Source organism: Podarcis vaucheri, assembly GCF_965113315.1.
Source record: "Podarcis vaucheri genome assembly, chromosome: 7".
In the NCBI taxonomy this organism is placed as follows: Eukaryota; Metazoa; Chordata; class Lepidosauria; order Squamata; family Lacertidae; genus Podarcis; species Podarcis vaucheri.
The window spans coordinates 5757340-5775872 of NC_138765.1; the positions used below are offsets into that span (position 1 = coordinate 5757340).

Sequence of the window (18533 nt, forward strand, 5' to 3'; positions counted from 1 at the left end):
CCATTGGTGGGGGGGAATGTGCGGAAATGAGTAACAAGAAAAGTTGGTAAATAGATCAGGATATCTCTTGATATGATATGAGAGGAGTCCTGAGAGGAGAGGAGATATGATACCCATCTTTGAATATCTGGGGGGGGGGGTTCAAAAAAAAAATATTCATTTTATAACACTAATAAACAACACAAAGAAAAAACAAACAAAGAATACAAACAAATTCTTGTCTTATCCTTATTTTTTCTAAACATTGTTAGGTGAGCTTCCCCAAGTCCCCGCATCTGATTTTCGTTTTACCTCATCTTTAGCAGTTTACATGTATCATAATTTTTAACCATTTTTTAAATCACACTTACTTTTACCATTATAATCTTCACATATTATCCCTTACAAATAATACTATTTTAAAATACACTATCTTCTACTGCTAACCCTACAGCCTATATCCACTTCCAAAGCTATTCTAAGATTTAAAAAATAACATATTTTTTTCAAATATTCTTCAAACTTCTTCCAATCTTCTTCCACCGTCTCTTCTCTCTGGTCCCAGAGTCTCCCAGTCAGTTCGGCAAGTTCCATATAGTCCACCCATCTTCGAACCTCTGAATGGCTGACACATGGAAGACGGAGCAAGCTTGTTTTCTCCCGCTCTGGAGGGCACCTTCAAATTATGAGATCTCAACAATACATCAGGAAGAACTTTCTAACAGTAAGAGCTGTTGGACAGTGGAACAGACTCCTGCAAGAGGTGGTGGACTCTCCTTCCTTGGAGGTTTGTAAACAGATGTTGGAGGGCCCATCTGTCAGGGATTCTGTAGCTCAGATCCCTGCATTTCAGAGGGTTGGAGTAGATGACCCTTGGGGTCCCTTCCAACTCTACAATTCTGCTGCTCTCCCCTTAGTCTTACACCAGCAGAGACCCTGTCAAATGATACAGACTTCTGAGAAATGAGGTGAGAGAATTGTGTTTGACTCCTTGAAGCTCCCGTGGTGGTGCAGACCTGGACAGGCAACTCCCTGTCTCCACTATCTGTCCATCTGAACTTTGCTCTGGAAGGTCTTCTCTTGACTTGAAAGAAGACCCTGAGCAGAGAGTAAACAGGTTGCACAATTTCAAGGAGGAGGTTCTTCCAAAGGTATGTAACAGGCTGAACTCGGACTGCGCGGGTATTTTCTCTTCCCAGCTGGTCAGCAACACATTGCCTGCGGAGCTCCACAGGCCACACGCAAGCTCCCCATGGATCCCCTCGGAGCAGCAACCCTTTTCCTGGTCATCTGCCTCTCTTGCCTGATGGTCCTCTCAACATGGCGGCAGATGCACCGCAAAAGCCAGATGCCACCTGGACCAACTCCCCTCCCCTTCATCGGGAACCTGCTCCAAGTCAACACAAGCGATATGTACCGTTCACTCATGAAGGTAACTTTCTGTAACAGAGCTTTCCAAACTGTGTGTCACGACACATTAGTGTGTTGGCTGCAGTGTGTAGATGTCTCTCTGCTCCTCCCGGGGCTGGAAAGGGGTTAGTTTAATGCCCAGTTTGCTACTAATACTGAATGACTGTGTTGCGAAATGACACATGCCTTTAAAAGTGTGTTGACAACATGAACCGTTTGGAAAGCTCTGTTCTATGATGCTTCAGTTATCCATTTTCTGAATTGTGGTTATAAAATCATTATTATATGCTGATGGTGAATGAAGATCACTCCAGTCTGCCAACCCAGCCTTCTCTCTTGTCTAATTCCAACTTTGATTCTCCCTCTCCATCCCTCTGCCTAACGGTGTGTGGGAATGGAGGGAAGTGCCAATAGCTGATAGTCACAATGGATCTGCTTTGCCTCCGCAGTTGGAGTCAGCGATGCCTCTGCATCCCAGTTTCTGGAAACCAAACAAGGGAAGAGCACTTAAAGGTTTCCCAGAAGGTATGGTTACCAGACATCCCTGTTTCCCAGGGACAGTCCCCGGATTTACAAATCTGTCCCCGGACAAAATCCGTCCCCGGAATGTCCCCGGATTTCATTTAATGCCCCTGGATGTACCGTATTTTTCGTTCTATAGGATGCACATTTCCCCCTCCAAAAATTAAGGGGAAATGGGTGTGCGTCCTACAAAGAGAATGCAGGCTGCGCCGCTAAGCCCAAAGCCAGAACAGGAAGACGGAGCACTGCGGAGCGCTCCGTCTCGCTGCTCTAGCTTGGGGACGGTGCCTTCACCCCGCTGTCCTGCAGAAGCTAGCAAGGCTGTTCCCAAGCCAAAACAGCGAGACGGAGGTCTCCATCTCGCTGCTCTAGCTTGGGGACGGCTGCGAGCAAACCTCTGTAGGGCAGAGGGGCGCTGTGCTCCAAAGGCTTCAGGGATCTTTGAGGCTGGCGGTGGGGGAAAGCAGCGCTTCCCACCACCACCAGCCCCACAAGCTCTGGTGAATGTACCTTGAACGCACCTTGTTTTAGAGGGGGAGAACAAGAAAAAAAAAATTCCCTGTTCTCCCCCTCCTATGGTCCAGTGCGTCCTATGGTCCGGTGCGTCCAATGGAGCGAAAAATACGGTATATTTTAAGTGTTGTGGATTTATTAGTAGGGAATGAATGTTGCGTGATGGGTTCAACGGAACAAGACACATCATATGGGGACTTCCGGTGAGGCAAAATGGAGGGCGCCATGGCAGCGAGCAGCTTCTGAAGCCAGCCAGAGCCAACTGCATTACCAGGCTGGGTCCAGGTTGCTGAGATGGCCGCTGCTGCCACCACAGCCGAGGGGGAACTGGGGGTGCCCAGAGTGGGAGCGAGAGCACCTGGCCACCCGGCCGACTGCCCAGTGGTGCTCCGTGGCCAGGAAAACCCCGGAGCCGACGCAGGGAGAAGGAGGAGAGGAAAAGGAAGAGAGAGAAAGAGGAAGGAGAAAAAGGAGGGGAGACCCGACCTTGCTGTGCCACTGTCTCTGCTGCTGAGGAGAAAAGGTAGGAGAGCACTGGGAGGGCAAGGACACGTGGCCGAATCCAGGCCTGACCTGAGCCTACTCCACAGTGGCTAGCGCTCCAAGAGATCAGGCCAGGGCCCAGAGGAAGGCCACGCGACAGAGGAGACCACAGAAGATACTACTTAATAAATAAACATTTTTAATAGCTTGGTTTTCTCTTTTCAAAAAAAAAAAAGTGTCCCCAAATTCTTTGAACAAAATCTGGTAACCTTACCAGTCTGGGACTGGCAGAAATGACTAGCAGAATCCGTGACCAGGGAGAAGAGTCGGCAGAAGAAGACTGGAAAAAATTTAAGGACTATTTACAAAAATATTGCAAAATTAAGGAATGTTGAATGATGTTGGATTGGAATTAAGTGGTTTCAAGCTGTAATTATGATTAAATGGTTTTCTTTTTGTAAGCAAGAATTTGAAGTTATAACAATCTAAGATGTTGGAGAGAAAATAAGGTGTTTCTTTTTTCTTTCTTCTTCTTTTTTAAGCTGTAATGCTTTGAGATAAGGATTTGCTGTATAAACAATTTGAACTGGATATACAAGAAGGGGAGATATGAGGAGGTCGGGGAAACAAGTTATGAGAAAATAAGTTGTGAAAGTTATGTGGTTTTTAATGTTTTTTATGTTTGCTTTTTTCTCTTTGTTTTGTAAAAAAATTGGAAACTCTAATAAATATTTTTAAAAAATCAAAAAAATCTGGTAACCTTACCAGAAGGGGAATTTGATTGGTCACTCTGAGAACAGGATCCTGGACTCTTTTTAACCTGACCCAGCAGGCTCTCCTTGTGTTCTGTTTTCACAGATCCGTGAGAAATATGGTCCTGTCTACACCATCCACTTAGGGCCCCGCCGTGTTGTGGTCTTGTGTGGATACGATGCCGTGAAGGAGGCCCTGGTGGATCAGGATGAAGATTTCAGTGACCGTGGAGAACAAGCCACGTTGGACTGGTTTTTCCAGGGTTACGGTCAGTCTCTTCTTGGGCAATTCTTGCCCAGATCACACGATTACGGGCATTTATATGCCCTTTTTATCACGCTTAGCACTGGAGAGTCTCATTGGCCTTTCTCATGGTCCTATGTAGTAGATTATTGTTAAACCCCTCTTACTGAGGGAAGTCTCTCTCTCTCTACGCCAGTGTGGTGTAGTGGTTAAGAGCGGTGGACTCGTAATCTGGGGAACCGAGTTCGCGTCTCCGCTCCTCCGCATGCAGCTGCTGGGTGACCTTGGGCCAGTCACACTTCTCTGAAGTCTCTCAGCCCCACTCACCTCACAGAGTGTTTGTTGTGGGGGAGGAAGGGAAAGGAGAATGTTAGCCGCTTTGAGACTCCTTCGGGTAGTGATAAAGCGGGATATCAAATCCAAACTCCTCCTCCTCCCCTTCTTCTTCTTCTTCTTCTCTCTCTCTCTCTCTCTCTCTCTCTCTCTCTCACACACACACACACACACACCTCTTACACTTAGAATGTTCTCTCAAAAGCTGAAATCAAACCAGACCAAAAAGCAAAAAAATTTTTTTTGAGGGGGTCTCCATACCTTTGTGGTTTCAGCCACAACATCATTCAATCCTGCTCCTTATTCCTCACTCCTTTGCTTCTCAGGGGTTGGCTTCAGTAACGGGGAACGGGAGAAGCAGCTACAGCGCTTCTCCATCATGACGCTGAGGAATTTTGGGATGGGAAAGAGATCCGTAGAAGAGCGGATCCTGGAGGAGACCCACTTCCTGCTGGAATCCCTGAGGGAAACAAAAAGTGAGCTCAGTTTTTGTAACTTCAAGAAATGTTGCTTCATGAGGTGATTAGAAATAGTGAACCGAGTGTTTGAATGTTGGTCATAAACAAGCCACTTTGAGAGCTGTTGATGAACGTTGAGGGCGAAAATATCAGGTGAAGGAAAGCACCATTAAACACATACTGCTTTCTGCAAACTGAAACTCTCCCTCTCTCATATAATATTAGAAGCTGGACTCAAAACCTTGAAGTTGATCCATGGTAGATTCTTAGTAAATGAAAGGTCATGTCGTTTTACACAAGGATGTTGCTGAGCACTCCTGCTTCACCTCACATCATAAGAACATAAGAAATTCCTCCTGAATCTAGCTAATGGCTCATCTAGGGTTTGAAGGGACCCCAAGGGTCTTCTAGACCAATCCCCCTGTGTGATGGGTTTGGGAGGCCTTTCACAATAAATACCTCTGCTCACTCAGAGATGTCTTTATTTACATCTATTTACAAGATGCAGAGCATAGCTTTCATGCGTCCGAATTGTCCGTAGCAGATCCCGGAAGAGGGAGCTTTCGGCTCCTCCTCCAGCAAAGCAGCTTGGGCAATCCCAAACACCTTCTTGGTTCCCTGCAATTTAACCGTCTCCGGTCCTGCGCAGAAGGAACTGGCATTGCAGTTTCTGAGCTCTGGGGCAGCACTGCGCCGAAGATTTCAGATTAAAACTGCAGAGTGGGAGGAAAGGAAGGCCTTTTTCTGCCTCCCCACTTCCAGCTACTCTATGAAGACTGGAGAAGAGACCCTCTTAAGAATATTAAGGGGGTGGGCAGGGGAAGGACTAGACCATGTGAAATACCAACATAATATTTTAGCTGCAGTTCCTTCATTTTTTTGTTATTAAAAAAAGCGTGCCTAGATATTCTGTTGTTGCGCCCATAACCTGGGCTTAAAGTGCCATCTAGCTCCTAGCTTTCATACTTCGGTTTCTAATACCGCTGGTGCGGTACCCTCAGAGCTCCTTCTTGAGAAGTCTCTGAGGTCATGATCCAACCCCCAGCTCAGCTGCGTGTAAGCTTCTTTCATTCCAAAAGGAGTTTTTATGCCCTCTTCCAGGGCTCTTACCGGCAACCCCTTTGGAAATGGGGTCCGGATTCTGCATCCTAGTAGGTAGGAAACCGAAGTGTACAACAGGGTAGTCCCTAGCAGGCCTTTTGCATGTAAATGCATGTTTAAAAAAGGCATTTTTTCACTCAAAATTACACCATCCTCTTATTCGAATTCTTGAGAACTGTACCACCACAACATTTGGAGAAGGATGAAATCGGGTGCAGAGTTAGGTTTTGACATCTGCATTAGTGTGAGAGATGCAAAAAAAAAAAAATAATGAGAGGCACAAATACAAGATGGGTGACACCTGGCTTGAGAGCAGTACACAGTACATGTGAAAAGGATCTAGGAGTCTTGGTTGACCACAAACTTGACATGAGCCAACAGTGTGACGCGGCAGCTAAAAAAGCCAATGCAATTCGGGGCTGCATCAATAAGAGTATAGCATCTACATCAAGGGAAGTAATAGTGCCACTGTATTCTGCTCTGGTCAGACCTCACCTGGAATACTGTGTCCAGTTCTGGGCACCACAGTTCAAGAAGGACACTGACAAACTGGAACGTGTCCAGAGGAGGGTAACCAAAATGGTCAAAGGCCTGGAAACGATGCCTTATGAGGAACGGCTAAGGGAGCTGGGCATGTTTAGCCTGGAGAAGAGGAGCTTAAGGGGTGATATGATAGCCATGTTCAAACATATAAAAGGATGTCACATAGAGGAGGGAGAAAGGTTGTCTTCTGCTGCTCCAGAGAAGCGGACACGGAGCAATGGATCCAAACTACAAGAAAGAAGATTCCACCTAAACATTAGCAAGAACTTCCTGACAGTAAGAGCTGTTCTACAGTGGAATTTGCTGCCAAGGAGTGTGGTGGAGTCTCCTACTTTGGAGGTCTTTAAGCAGAGGCTTGACAACCATATGTCAGGAGTGCTCTGATGGTGTTTCCTGCTTGGCAGGGGGTTGGACTCGATGGCCCTTGTGGTCTCTTCCAACTCTATGATTCTATGATTCTATGATTCTAGGTCTGTGCTAAAAGACCAAGTTCCTCCAGTATCCTAAACGCCCCCCAAGTAAGTCCTCCCCATTGCATGGTGCTAAGAGCAGCATCTTCCAGGAGACCTTCCAGCCTCGAGTTCTGCGTGGCCTGTCCATGTTGTGGGTACACTTCCTGGAGGACCGGATTGGCTCACAGCTGAGTGCCTTCCCCTTGCTCTCCACCCTCTGTTACTCCTGCCTCTTTTACAGGCTCCCGTCCCTCCTCCTCCTTCAGCTCCAGAGCCTTCCCTGCCAGCTTCGTGTCTCCCTGCAATTCAGGAATCACAGCTAAAAAATCTGCAACATGTAGCTTACCCTCTGGAGCAGCAGAAAATGAGTTTGCTCCATCCTCCATATGACAGCCCTTCTCCCACCATCAGAAACCCGGGTCCAAATCGTCCTGTCCTGCACTTACCCTGGAGGCCTTTTGCTCAGGTGGTTTTCTACCACTCCCATCATCTTCAGATGGACATAAGGTCAACTCCAGTTAGGTTTTCTGTGTCATGCTTGAGGCATAGATTTCAACCCATAACATGGATAAGGCAAGGACTGGACAGCTTTGCAAGTCAAGTGTAGCCTTGACTTGTTCCTGGGCTGAGTGACTTGAGGGGGGTGTCTCTCTTTCTAGGTGCACCCTTTGACCCCACCTACATCCTGAGCCGCTCTGTGTCTAACGTCATCAGCTCCATCATCTTTGGCAACCGCTTTGAATATAAAGATGAGGAATTCCTCTCCTTGCTCACCACTATGCAGGAAACCTACCAGTTTGTTTCCAGCTCTTGGGGACAGGTAAATTGGAGGGGAGGGAGAGAACTTCTATTGTGCATTTGTGAATAATGCTATTTGTCTTGATCTGCTGAAGGCATGGTACGCAGGACAGCCAGCTCTGTGTGGGGCTCTGTCATTACCCCCATGTCCAGCAGTGGTCAAGACCGACCAGAAGCATAATTGTATTATGAATCTGCTTGTTTGGTATGTATCAGGGACTGGATGAGATTGGATAAGCAAGGGGCATTAGAACTAGAAGGACATGACAACAGATTCTGCTGGCACGCATACTTATGGTACAGGAAAGGGAAGGTTCATAGAAGTTTTTACAACCATATAATCAGGAAATCACTAATGAGAGTATGGGAAAGATACAAAGACTTATTGGAACAAAATACCCCATGGTGGCTTACACCACATGAAGCATTACTGCTCAAACCACTTGGAAAGAAAGGAAAATGGCTCACATATGTAGGACCATGATGGGAAATGGAAATTAAGAGATTACGATGAGATCAAAGACCACTTTCAGAGTTGGTTGCATTATCGACAACTATATGAAACACATAAAGAAGATAGCAAGAAAGGATTCAGTTATACAAGATCTAGGTTTCAAACAGAAGTGATTGAAGGGAAAGTGAAATTACTGAAGGCTGCATACAGCATACTATTAGAATGGGAAACAAAAGATGAAGAGGTAAAATCAGTTATGATTAAATGGGCACTGGAAAAATGGAAAACTGATTTAAAATTTACAGATTGTTCCCTATTGAAGGAGAATTACATGAAGATGATGTACAAATGGTACACGACACCAATGCAGTTAGGGAAAATGTATAAAACTAGTTCAAATATATGTTGGAAGTGTAGGGGAAAATGGGGGGGTAAGGATGATATGTCTCTGGATAATATGTTTTGTTTTAATTTTGAATATTTTTTAAAAAATAAAATAAAATAAAAAGACCGATCAGAAGCTGCAGCATCACCAGCTAAGGAGCAAGATCACATTCAGGGGTCTGAGTGAGGGTGACTAACAAAGGGTCGCATTATATTCTTCCATACCACCACAGCCTGGACCAGAATGCTCATGGGTGTCTTTCACGCCCGAACCAAATGCCACCCCCCAGCACATCACAAATCTAGGAGCACAGGAACCCCACCAAGCAGGAGACCATGAAAAATAATAATAATAATAATAATAATAATAATAATAATAATAATAATAATAATTTTATATTTATTTATTTATACCCCGCCTATCTTGCTGGGTTTCCCCAGCCACTCTGGGTAGCTTCCAACAAAATATTAAAAATACAATCACACATAAAGAGAGGACAAGTGCCTATCTTAAGAAACTAAGTTCTCCACAAGGGGCCAGAACCTGGGAGAGGCTTAAGAGGCTTGGAACAAGCGTCTCACTCTGAGCTCTCCATGGTGCTGCAACTCCTGATCTGCCTTGCTCTTTGGTCAGGCTCTGCCTGGAGCAATTTTACAATGTTGTTTCAAGCACACCATCTGATTCCTCTTCATCCTTGTCCTCATTACATCCTTGTCCATCACAAAGGGGAAGTCAAGCCCTGAGGCTGTGTCTGTGACAGGTTTATAGCTTAGTCAGCACTTGGTACCAAGTTGTTTCTGTGCGGAGCTCAGAGGAACCAAGTGAAAGAGGAACTCCTGCTTCTGCCTGCCCCAAAAATCAATCTCAAGTCACTTTGTTCGATATCTTTTTAAAAAAATAATTTTTATTAAGTTTCATATTACCAAATTAAACACATCAAACCAATTAATCCAAATTATATCAATACATATCATATAATCCAATTGTTTCCCAAATTTTAAATTTTTGTGGGGGGTACTCATGCTTCTTGATTGGCAGGAGTCCAATCCTCGAATATTTGTGCTGCTTTCATCTTAAGAATGATATTTCCAGTCCCCTCTTTTCAATCCTTGTCGTTACTCATTTTCCTTTTCATTCACCTCCGAGTTGCTCCACAAGTGGGTTGAAAAAAACAGTCTTATTTGTGTTTCTGTGTGGGCTTTGTACTGCTCTCTCGTAAATCACTCTCATCCAATAGTCCAGGCATTTCCGCTCGAGCAAGCAATCGCCATTTTGTCGTTCCGATGAAATACAGTCTAAAAGCTCGCTCTTTAACTTTCCCGACCTGTTGCTTCATAAGTTAGTCTTTTTCCAGGAGGGCTGCCCCTTCCAGATCACAATCTCCTCGAAAATAATAAATATTCGGCTCGCCCTCCCCAAGACCAAACCTCCTGCAACACAGGTCTCGTATCACATCTCCATTCTAACTGCGTCACAAAGGGAGCCCTTCTTTCCAAATCCTTCACAAAGTAAAACCTTTAAGTTCATATTATTTCCACACAGCTCATTTTTAGTCCCATTTGCAATTAGTTGCTGTGACGGATCTTCTAAGAGGGAGGGTTATTAGTTAATCACATAGAGCAAAAAAATAAAAAGTTGTTTCCCCCCCTTTCAGTTCCGTTGCATTCCATTCCACATACCATGTCTGTAGTACTTTGATGTAATCTTCCGTCTCAGTCTTCTTCATTTCAGTGGTAAAATTGTAAGCAGATAAAAACCTCCTGCCTTTCTTGAAGCATGTGCGTTATCTTTCACCAATTTTATTTCCCTTTTAAGTAACGCAACTAGTTTCGCTCCTGGAAGCAGCTTCGGAGGAGTTCCGAGGCCCGCCGAGGGTTGTGCACCCAGTGCCTCACCCCCTCCTTCTTCCGAACTCGGGGGTGATTTATGGCAACAGCGGGTGAAAACTGCATCTCTCCCCACTGGAGAGATGAAGGGAGACTGATTTACTCCCCATAATCAGCCTCTAATTACCTCGTGCGGGCTGGATAGATGTTAATATCCGCCATCTTCCAAGGCGCCCCTAGCGGTCCCCCACTTTGTTCAATATCTGTTCTCTCTCTTCCTCCTGCCAACGCTGCATTCCTCCAAACCCATCACACGCAGCTCTACGAGATGTTCTCAGGCATCATGCAGCACCTGCCTGGCCCACAAGAGAAAGCCTTCAAGAAGCTCTTGCTCATGAAAGAGTTCTTTGTGAGGAAGATAAAAGCCAACAAGGAGACCCTGGACCCCAACAACCCTCGGGATTTCATTGATTGCTTCCTAGTGAAAATGCAGCAGGTACGATTGTGTTCTTCTAAGTACTATGGTCAATTTCTGTGTAAGGAAACTTTGTAGACCCTGTTTCTGTTGGGAATCAAGCCTTTATCAGGGGAAACTGGCCACTCTCCAGGCACCCGGCTTGATCTCCGGTTGACCTCCCTGTCTGCATTCCCCAGCAGGATCCAGGCTAGGTCCCGATAGGTGATCCTTCTCAGCGTGAGAAGAACACCCCCCCTCTTTCCTGCCCCCCCCCCGGGCAGGGGAAAGAGATAGACAGAAACGTATTTACATGCCTTTATTTCTGTCTTTGCAGCGTTACAGAAAAACACGTCTGCTCTCTTCAAACTCCAACAGCCGAGAGACAAACACCTCCTGTACTTCCTGTACAGCTCATATTACACTCTGAGCTAATTCCGGTGCTTCGCACTGTGAATAGACTGTCCCTCTGTTTCCCACGGAACAGTCCCAACATTCCCATTATGTTTTGCTTTCAAGCTAGCAGTAGCTCACAGCTGCATTGCTTCTATATCATAACAGTTTCAACCAAGGAAATTTTGAAACTTGGGTGGCTTTAAAAGAAGATTCAACACATTGATGAGGAGAGTTCTATTGAAGGCTACTGGCCAGGATGGCTGTGCCCTACCCTCCATGGGTTGGTTGCAACCATGCTTCTTAATACCGGTTTTTGGAAACCACGGGAGGGGAGAGGGCTGTTGTGCTTGAACCCTCCTTCCCAGTGGATCATCTGGTTGGCTGCTGTGAGAACAGGATGCTGGACTAGATGAGGCTTGATTCAGCAGGACTTCTCCTCTGTAGCCTTTCTGCACAAAGGGACTGTGTGGTTGCTCCCTCCCACTCCACCCAGCCATCTGTTGCCTACACAACCATTGGGCTGCTTTTCAGAACTCCACGACTGTTCCTTCCCCCCTCAGCCAATCATTAGGAGAGAGAGCCTCATAGAAAGGAGGCAGTCAGGTGGCGCTGTGGGTTAAACCACAGAGCCTAGGGCTTGCCAATCAGAAGGTCGGCGGCTCGAATCCCCGCGACGGGGTGAGCTCCCGTTGCTCGGTCCCTGCTCCTGCCAACCTAGCAGTTCAAAAGCACCTCAAAGTGCAAGTAGATAAAGAGGTGCAGCTCTGGCAGGAAGGTAAACGGCGTTTCCGTGCGCTGCTCTGGTTCGCCAGAAGCGGCTTAGTCATGCTGGCCACATGACCCAGAAGCTGTACACCAGCTCCCTCGGCCAGTAAAGCGAGATGAGCGCTGCAACCCCAGAGTCGTCCACAACTGGACCTAATGGTCAAGGGTCCCTTTACCTTTACTAAGATATAACAAGTGAAACATCTTCTTTTCTTGTTTTTCTTCCGCCTAGGAAAAGGAAAACCCAAACACAGAGTTCTTCCAAGAGAATCTTGTTATGACAGCCCTCAATGTCTTTTTCGCTGGCACAGAAACGGTCAGCACCACCTTGCGCTATGGCTTCCTGCTTCTACTGAAATACCCAGAGATCGAAGGTGAATGGGGAAAGGGCTGGAAAAGAGGGTGGAGAGGTGTGTCCTTGCCTTTCTATGGAATGGTCGCTCTTTGTTTTCCCACCTATGAGGTGGGATCCTTGTTTAGTTCCCTGAAGGTGCAAATGGCACTTTTGGTCACATCTTGCTGATTTCTCAACAGAGAAGGTCCACAAAGAGATTGAACGGGTGATTGGCCTGAATCGCATTCCCAGCATGGATGACCGTCCCCTGATGCCCTATACGGATGCTGTGATCCACGAGATCCAGAGATTCTCAGATCTGGTCCCAACAGGCGTAGTAAGACGTGTGACCCGTGATACCCAGTTCCGGGGATACACCATTCCCAAGGTACGGTGGTTCTATTAATTCCTGAGACGAAGACTCTGCTATTCAGTACAATCTCCAGACATATTTTGAAGGCCGACAAAATTCCCTTAGGTACCTCTGTCCCTGACCTATCTGTCATCACCGCTCTAGGGTTATAAGAGTCAAATCCAAAATAAGACCAGAAGAGCCTGTTAGATTTCTGTTATGCCACTGTGCAGTTTTGGGAGTCACAAGACTCTGTTTACATTCCAGACTGTTGGAAGTCTCACGGGAGACGGATGTTGATGTTACTGGTTTCCTGTTTCTTTGTTCCAGTTGTTCACTGATTCTCACAGAGAGCAGATGCATATTCTTTTCTGTCCTGCGTAGTTAGAAATAAATGTAGCGATGTAGCACACATTTCTTGGCTCCTTCTACTGTTTGGATACTCTGCGTAATGGAGGAGTGTGCCTGAAGCCTCATCAAAGGATTAGGTCATTAAACACCGTCGGAGGAGGGGAGCCTGATGGATTTGGAAGATGTGACAACGAGGAGAGCCATTGCAGCTCAGTCATACGGAACCTCTGACAGAGCCCAGCCAGATGACACTATGTTAGGCCCATTTTTCTTGGTGCCTTCTTCCCCAAAGGAGTGGTGGTGGGTTTTCTTATGAGGCTGAAAGGTGGCTTAGTTCTAACTCTCCAAAAGCTACGGTATTTTTCTTAGATGGAGCAGCTGTTAATTTAACTTCATGAAGGCAAAGTTATTACCAACCAGATAACTGTGGGAAGGCCACAAAAACAGGACAATTTAAGAATCATTGTCATCGTCATCATCTTCTGAATATTAGTACTGGAGGGTGGCTAATGGATCGTTACAGTTGTCTGCATTTGGGGACTCTCCTCGGAGGTGCGTGGCTGTGGAGGCCACCATGATAGTTTTCTGCAGTACAGAACTGACCAGTACACTACTGGGTCTGGTAGTAGATAACAGGATTTGCTCCTCCAAATCTCAGAATGATTTCTTGTCGCCCAGAAGAATCTTCCATTTCTCCCATCTCTTCTCATTTCTCTCTGTTTCTTGTTCAGGGGACTGAAGTGTTTCCCATGCTCGGGTCTGTGCTGAAAGACCCCAAACATTTTGCAAGACCAGATGTGTTTGACCCCCAACATTTCCTGGATGAGAATGGGCAGTTCAAGAGGAATAAGGCTTTCATGCCTTTCTCTGCTGGTGAGTGAGTCCCCTTCCATTTCCAAACACTCCTTAGTTGTCTATAACGGCACTGTGGAAGCCCATATTCACCTTCCTCCTCTTTCCTAGGGAAGCGCTATTGCTTTGGAGAACATCTGGCCCGAACGGAACTTTTCCTCTTCTTCACCAGCATCCTGCAGAACTTCCGCTTCAAATCCCCCATCCCTCCTGAAAAGATCGACATCTCTCCCATGCTGGTTGGCTTTTTCAATGTCCCACATTTTTATGAAATGTGTGCCATTCCCCTCTGAAGGTGGTCAGGTGTCTTGGAGAAGTGGCGTCCCATTGTCACCTACCTTGGCCACCCGACTGCCAAAAGAGGCGCATTCTTCAACATGTAAAGGGCCAGAGCAGGTTAACCATCCCATGCTCTCATCCTTTCTTTTGAAGCTCCTCCATTATCTCTGTTTCCATTTGTGGAATTTCCTTCCTCTGCCATGGTTGTAGAATACATCTAACATTACAGTCATATCTTGGGTTACAGACGCTTCAGGTTGCGGGTTTTTTGGGTTATGGACCGCCAAAACACAGAAGTACTGGAACAGGTTACTTCCGGATTTTGGTGGTCGCGCATGTGCAGAAGCGCTAAATCATGATTTGCACATGCGCAGAAGTGCCAAATCACAACCCACGTGTGCACAGACGCGCAGCTGTGGGTTGCGGACACTGCAGGTTGCGAACATGCATCTCTCACTGATCAGGTTGAGCGTCCACCGTATTTATATGTGTGTGTGTGTGTGTGTGTGTGTGTGTGTATGGCAAAGATGTGTATATAACATAACATCCACACTCGCATAGCAAGTATCAGATTGTACATTAGCATGAATGATTCTTATTAATCCAGTGTCTAATGTCCCAGGTAGAGCACAGAAGATTTTTTAAAATGCCCCATGAAAATTCGTTCCCAGAGAATAATATAGTCCAAGCCATTTTGTGCAGATAGATATTATCTGCAAATCAGCTTGGTGGCAAGGTTGTTCCCTGCACCAAGACAGTTTGCAGATAAGGCCAATGACAGCACTGGCTGCCAATTAGCTTCCGGGCCCAATTTAAGTGGTGGTTTTCCCCTACGAAGCCTTTAATGGTTCTGGACCGCAATACCTGAAGGACTGCCTCTCCCCATATAGTGACTCAGACCCTGTGGCCATCATCTGATGCCCTTCTTCATGTGCCTCCTCCATGAGAGCTCCAGAGGGTGGCAAAACAAGAACAGGCAGGGAAGGACTGGAGGCAGACAGACCACTGGCTTGGTATTAAAACCAAAAGGACGACCTTGTTTTTCGTTGCACAGCCTTAGAAGAGGCATGTCTACAGAGTTGTCGTGCAGAGCCGATGCACTTTTTAACAGGGAGAAATGTAAAGTATTGCACTTGGGCAAAAAAAATGAGAGGCACAAATACAAGATGGGTGACACCTGGCTTGAAAGCAGTACATGTGAAAAGGATCTAGGAGTCTTGGTTGACCACAAACTTGACATGAGCCAACAGTGTGACACGGCAGCTAAAAAAGCCAATGCAATTCTGGGCTGCATCAATAGGAGTATAGCATCTAGATCAAGGGAAGTAATAGTGCCACTGTATTCTGCTCTGGTCAGACCTCACCTGGAGAACTGTGTCCAGTTCTGGGCACCACAGTTCAAGAAGGACACTGACAAACTGGAACGTGTCCAGAGGAGGGCAACCAAAATGGTCAAAGGCCTGGAAACGATGCCTTATGAGGAACGGCTAAGGGAGCTGGGCATGTTTAGCCTGGAGAAGAGGAGGTTAAGGGGTGATATGATAGCCATGTTCAAATATATAAAAGGATGTCACCTAGAGGAGGGAGAAAGGTTGTTTTCTGCTGCTCCAGAGAAGCGGACACGGAGCAATGGATCCAAACTACAAGAAAGAAGATTCCACCTAAACATTAGGAAGAACTTCCTGACAGGAAGAGCTGTTTGACAGTGGAATTTGCTGCCAAGGAGTGTGGTGGAGTCTCCTACTTTGGAGGTCTTTAAGCAGAGGCTTGACAACCATATGTCAGGAGTGCTCTGGTGGTGTTTCCTGCTTGGCAGGGGGTTGGACTCGATGGCCCTTGTGGTCTCTTCCAACTCTAGGATTCTATGATTCTACGATTCACTTCAGAATTTCAGTTTACCACAACACCTGGACTCTAGGAGATTTGGATAGAGATGGCTCTGCGATGATATTGGTACAACTTCACATAAGTCCTTTTTGTGCCCACTAAGAGGTTGTGTGAGGGTTTGCACAAGGACCACCTCTCCCCATACACACTATCCTGGACGTTGTGTTCATCATCTGAGGCCCTTCTTTGTGTGCTTCCTCCATGAAAGGGCTGGAGGGTGACAACATGAGAACGGGGCCTTCTCTGCAGTAGCTCCGCAGCTGTGGAATGCTCTCCCCAGGGAAGTCTGCCTGGCACCTTCACTATATATATTTTAGGCACCCGGTGAAAACGTTCCTTTTCAACCAAAACTTTGGCTGATTAATATTCTACAGCCATTTAAGATGTGCATGTGGGAAGCGGGGTCTCGCTGTTTAGCTTTAATAATTTACTTGTGTTTTTATCTTGTATTTTATTCCATGAACCGCCCAGAGATCTTAGGATGACGGGAAGTATATAAATCAAATAAAGAAATAAATAAGACCTGTTTCACATTGGATTCCAACCTGCAGCAGCCAGCATGGCCCTCGATTTGGGGTGATAATGATGGAAGTTGTATTCCAACAACAACCGATGAATATTATAGAGCTATGAAATTGGTTCTGTGATCCTCACAATCCTGAGTGGCTTGGGGCTAAGGCAGGCGTGCCATGGCCCTCGTACAGAAATTTGTGGGTGTCCAGGCCCTTCCTGGGGATTTTTGTGGGTGCTCAGGCACCCCGGGCCTGAGGGAGTAGGCACCTATGGGCTGGGGATACAACTGGGGTGCTGTCCTAGAGGAGAGAATGGACCCCCTGCCCTTTCCCCTTTAGAGGCTGAAGGAGGGGAGGCTGCTGCCATATCCATGGAGGGGCAGTCAAAGGACAGGGGTGAGTATTTAAGGGCTTTCTGCAGGGATCGTGGCCATGTCAGAGAAAGACAAGCTGTTGCCCAGGTGGATCTAATTCAGCAGGGCATTTCTGTTAGGATATTTCCGTTCCACCTTAAAAGGGCGCAGGCTGTGAGTCACAGAGTCTGCGCATTTCCTGTTCACATGAAGTTTATGTTCTCTATTGCTTTCGTTTCTCTCTGTGTGTCAGAGACACTGAAGCAGGCAGTCATGTTTTTCTTTGTTCTGATCAACGCTGAATAAAACTTGTAGATAATGCTCTCCTTGTTGGTTTCTGCTCTCTTCACTGTGCAGCAAAGTGCTTGTCACAAGACAATGTTTACATTCCACAGTCAGAGTACTGTTGGGTTTTCCCACGGGAATGGGAAGCTGGATGTGACGTACACTGGTTTCCTGTTTTTCACTGATTACTCTTGGTGTTCGTTAGTCCGAGGAGAAGGTCGGTTGCTTCTCTGCTCCAGCAGAGGCAAGATGCATGTTTGTAAATTCTCTACAATGAACTGAAAATAAAGCAACTTAAAGCATGTGGCACGTACTATTCATCATTCCGTTGTGCAAAAGGACTCTGCTATATCAACATTTTGGTTCCGGGCCCAGAAAGATGTAAATCAAACTGAAGATTAAAGACTCCAGCGATCGAGTCGGAATGCCGGCAGAGGTACAGAGGAACGGACCGCGTTATCTGCTCTGCGCGTCAAGTTTGATTGATGAAGGTATGTGCTCATGCTCCCGGAGCAGCCTGCCAGCTCCTTGTTTATGCTTTATGGCTGGACTTTGAACTTTTAAAGCCGTTTTGCCGCGATACAGTTTAAGGCACAAGCTCACAGGCTTGGATGGCTGGGGAAAACGAAAGTACTTTTTAAAAGTGCTTTTGGAAGAAGCTGCAGTACTGTGACGCAGCTTGATTAAAGCAGCAATGATGGCTGATGCAAAGCTGGTTGATGCTTTTGGGATTCCTAAGCTCAATAAGAAAAATTACACGGAGTGGGTACTTTATGCAGAGGCAATTCTGCGGAGGGAAGGTCTGTTTAATGTTATTACAACCCCCCAGCTCCAATAACAGCTCAATGGACTGCTAAGGATTCCAAAGCAAGGGGAACGCTTACGTTGATAGTATCCCCAGAAGAGCTCTGTCTGTTGCGTGGAAAGACCACAGCCAAAGAAATTTGGGACTCTTTAAGAGAAGCTCACTTGAGGACAGAAGCTGGTTCCTCAATGTACTGTTATGCCAAGCTGCATGGTATGGCTCTTGCTGAAGGTGGAGATGTGCGTACACACCTGATGGAGATGCAAAATCTGAGACACGAGTTACAACAGAGAGGACTCAACTTTCCAGAGGCTGTGTATTCCTTCATGATACTACATTCTTTGGGACCAAGTTGGGAGTCCGTTGCCACTCAGATTGCTGTACAGCCAACTGCTCAGCTCACAGTAGCCTATGTTACTGCCGTGATCCAGAATGAAGCAGATCGCCGGGGTGCTAGCTGCATGGGTAAGGGGGAGTCTTCACAGACGTCATCCCAGAGTGCAGTGGAACCACCAGAGGGCGCCAAAGCTTTGAAGGCAGTGAAATGCTACTCGTGTGGACATCTAGGCCATATGAAGAGGGAATGCAGATATCCCAGGGCCAAGACAGAGCAGCGTAGCGGAAGCTCATCGCGTGGAAAAGGCCAAAGCAAAGG

At 46.4% G+C, this 18533-nt stretch overlaps 1 protein-coding gene across 2 annotated transcripts; it reads left to right on the top strand.

Annotated features, from left to right (window-relative positions):
* The first annotated feature begins 320 nt into the window (after positions 1-320).
* LOC309536842 (cytochrome P450 2A13-like) lies at positions 321-14280 on the top strand. Of its 2 annotated transcripts, XM_082231201.1 has the most exons (10): positions 321-947; positions 1179-1411; positions 3766-3928; positions 4563-4712; positions 7450-7610; positions 10573-10749; positions 12101-12242; positions 12403-12590; positions 13637-13778; positions 13869-14280. In XM_082231201.1, exons 2-10 carry the CDS (start codon positions 1232-1234, stop codon positions 14048-14050), a joined length of 1485 nt encoding a protein of 494 aa, XP_082087327.1. In that variant the 5' UTR covers positions 321-947; positions 1179-1231; the 3' UTR covers positions 14051-14280. The 2 variants fall into 2 exon arrangements, with proteins under 2 accessions (XP_082087327.1, XP_082087326.1); XM_082231200.1 differs by lacking the exon at positions 321-947 and having other exon boundaries at positions 954-1411.
* Positions 14281-18533: the final 4253 nt, after the last annotated feature.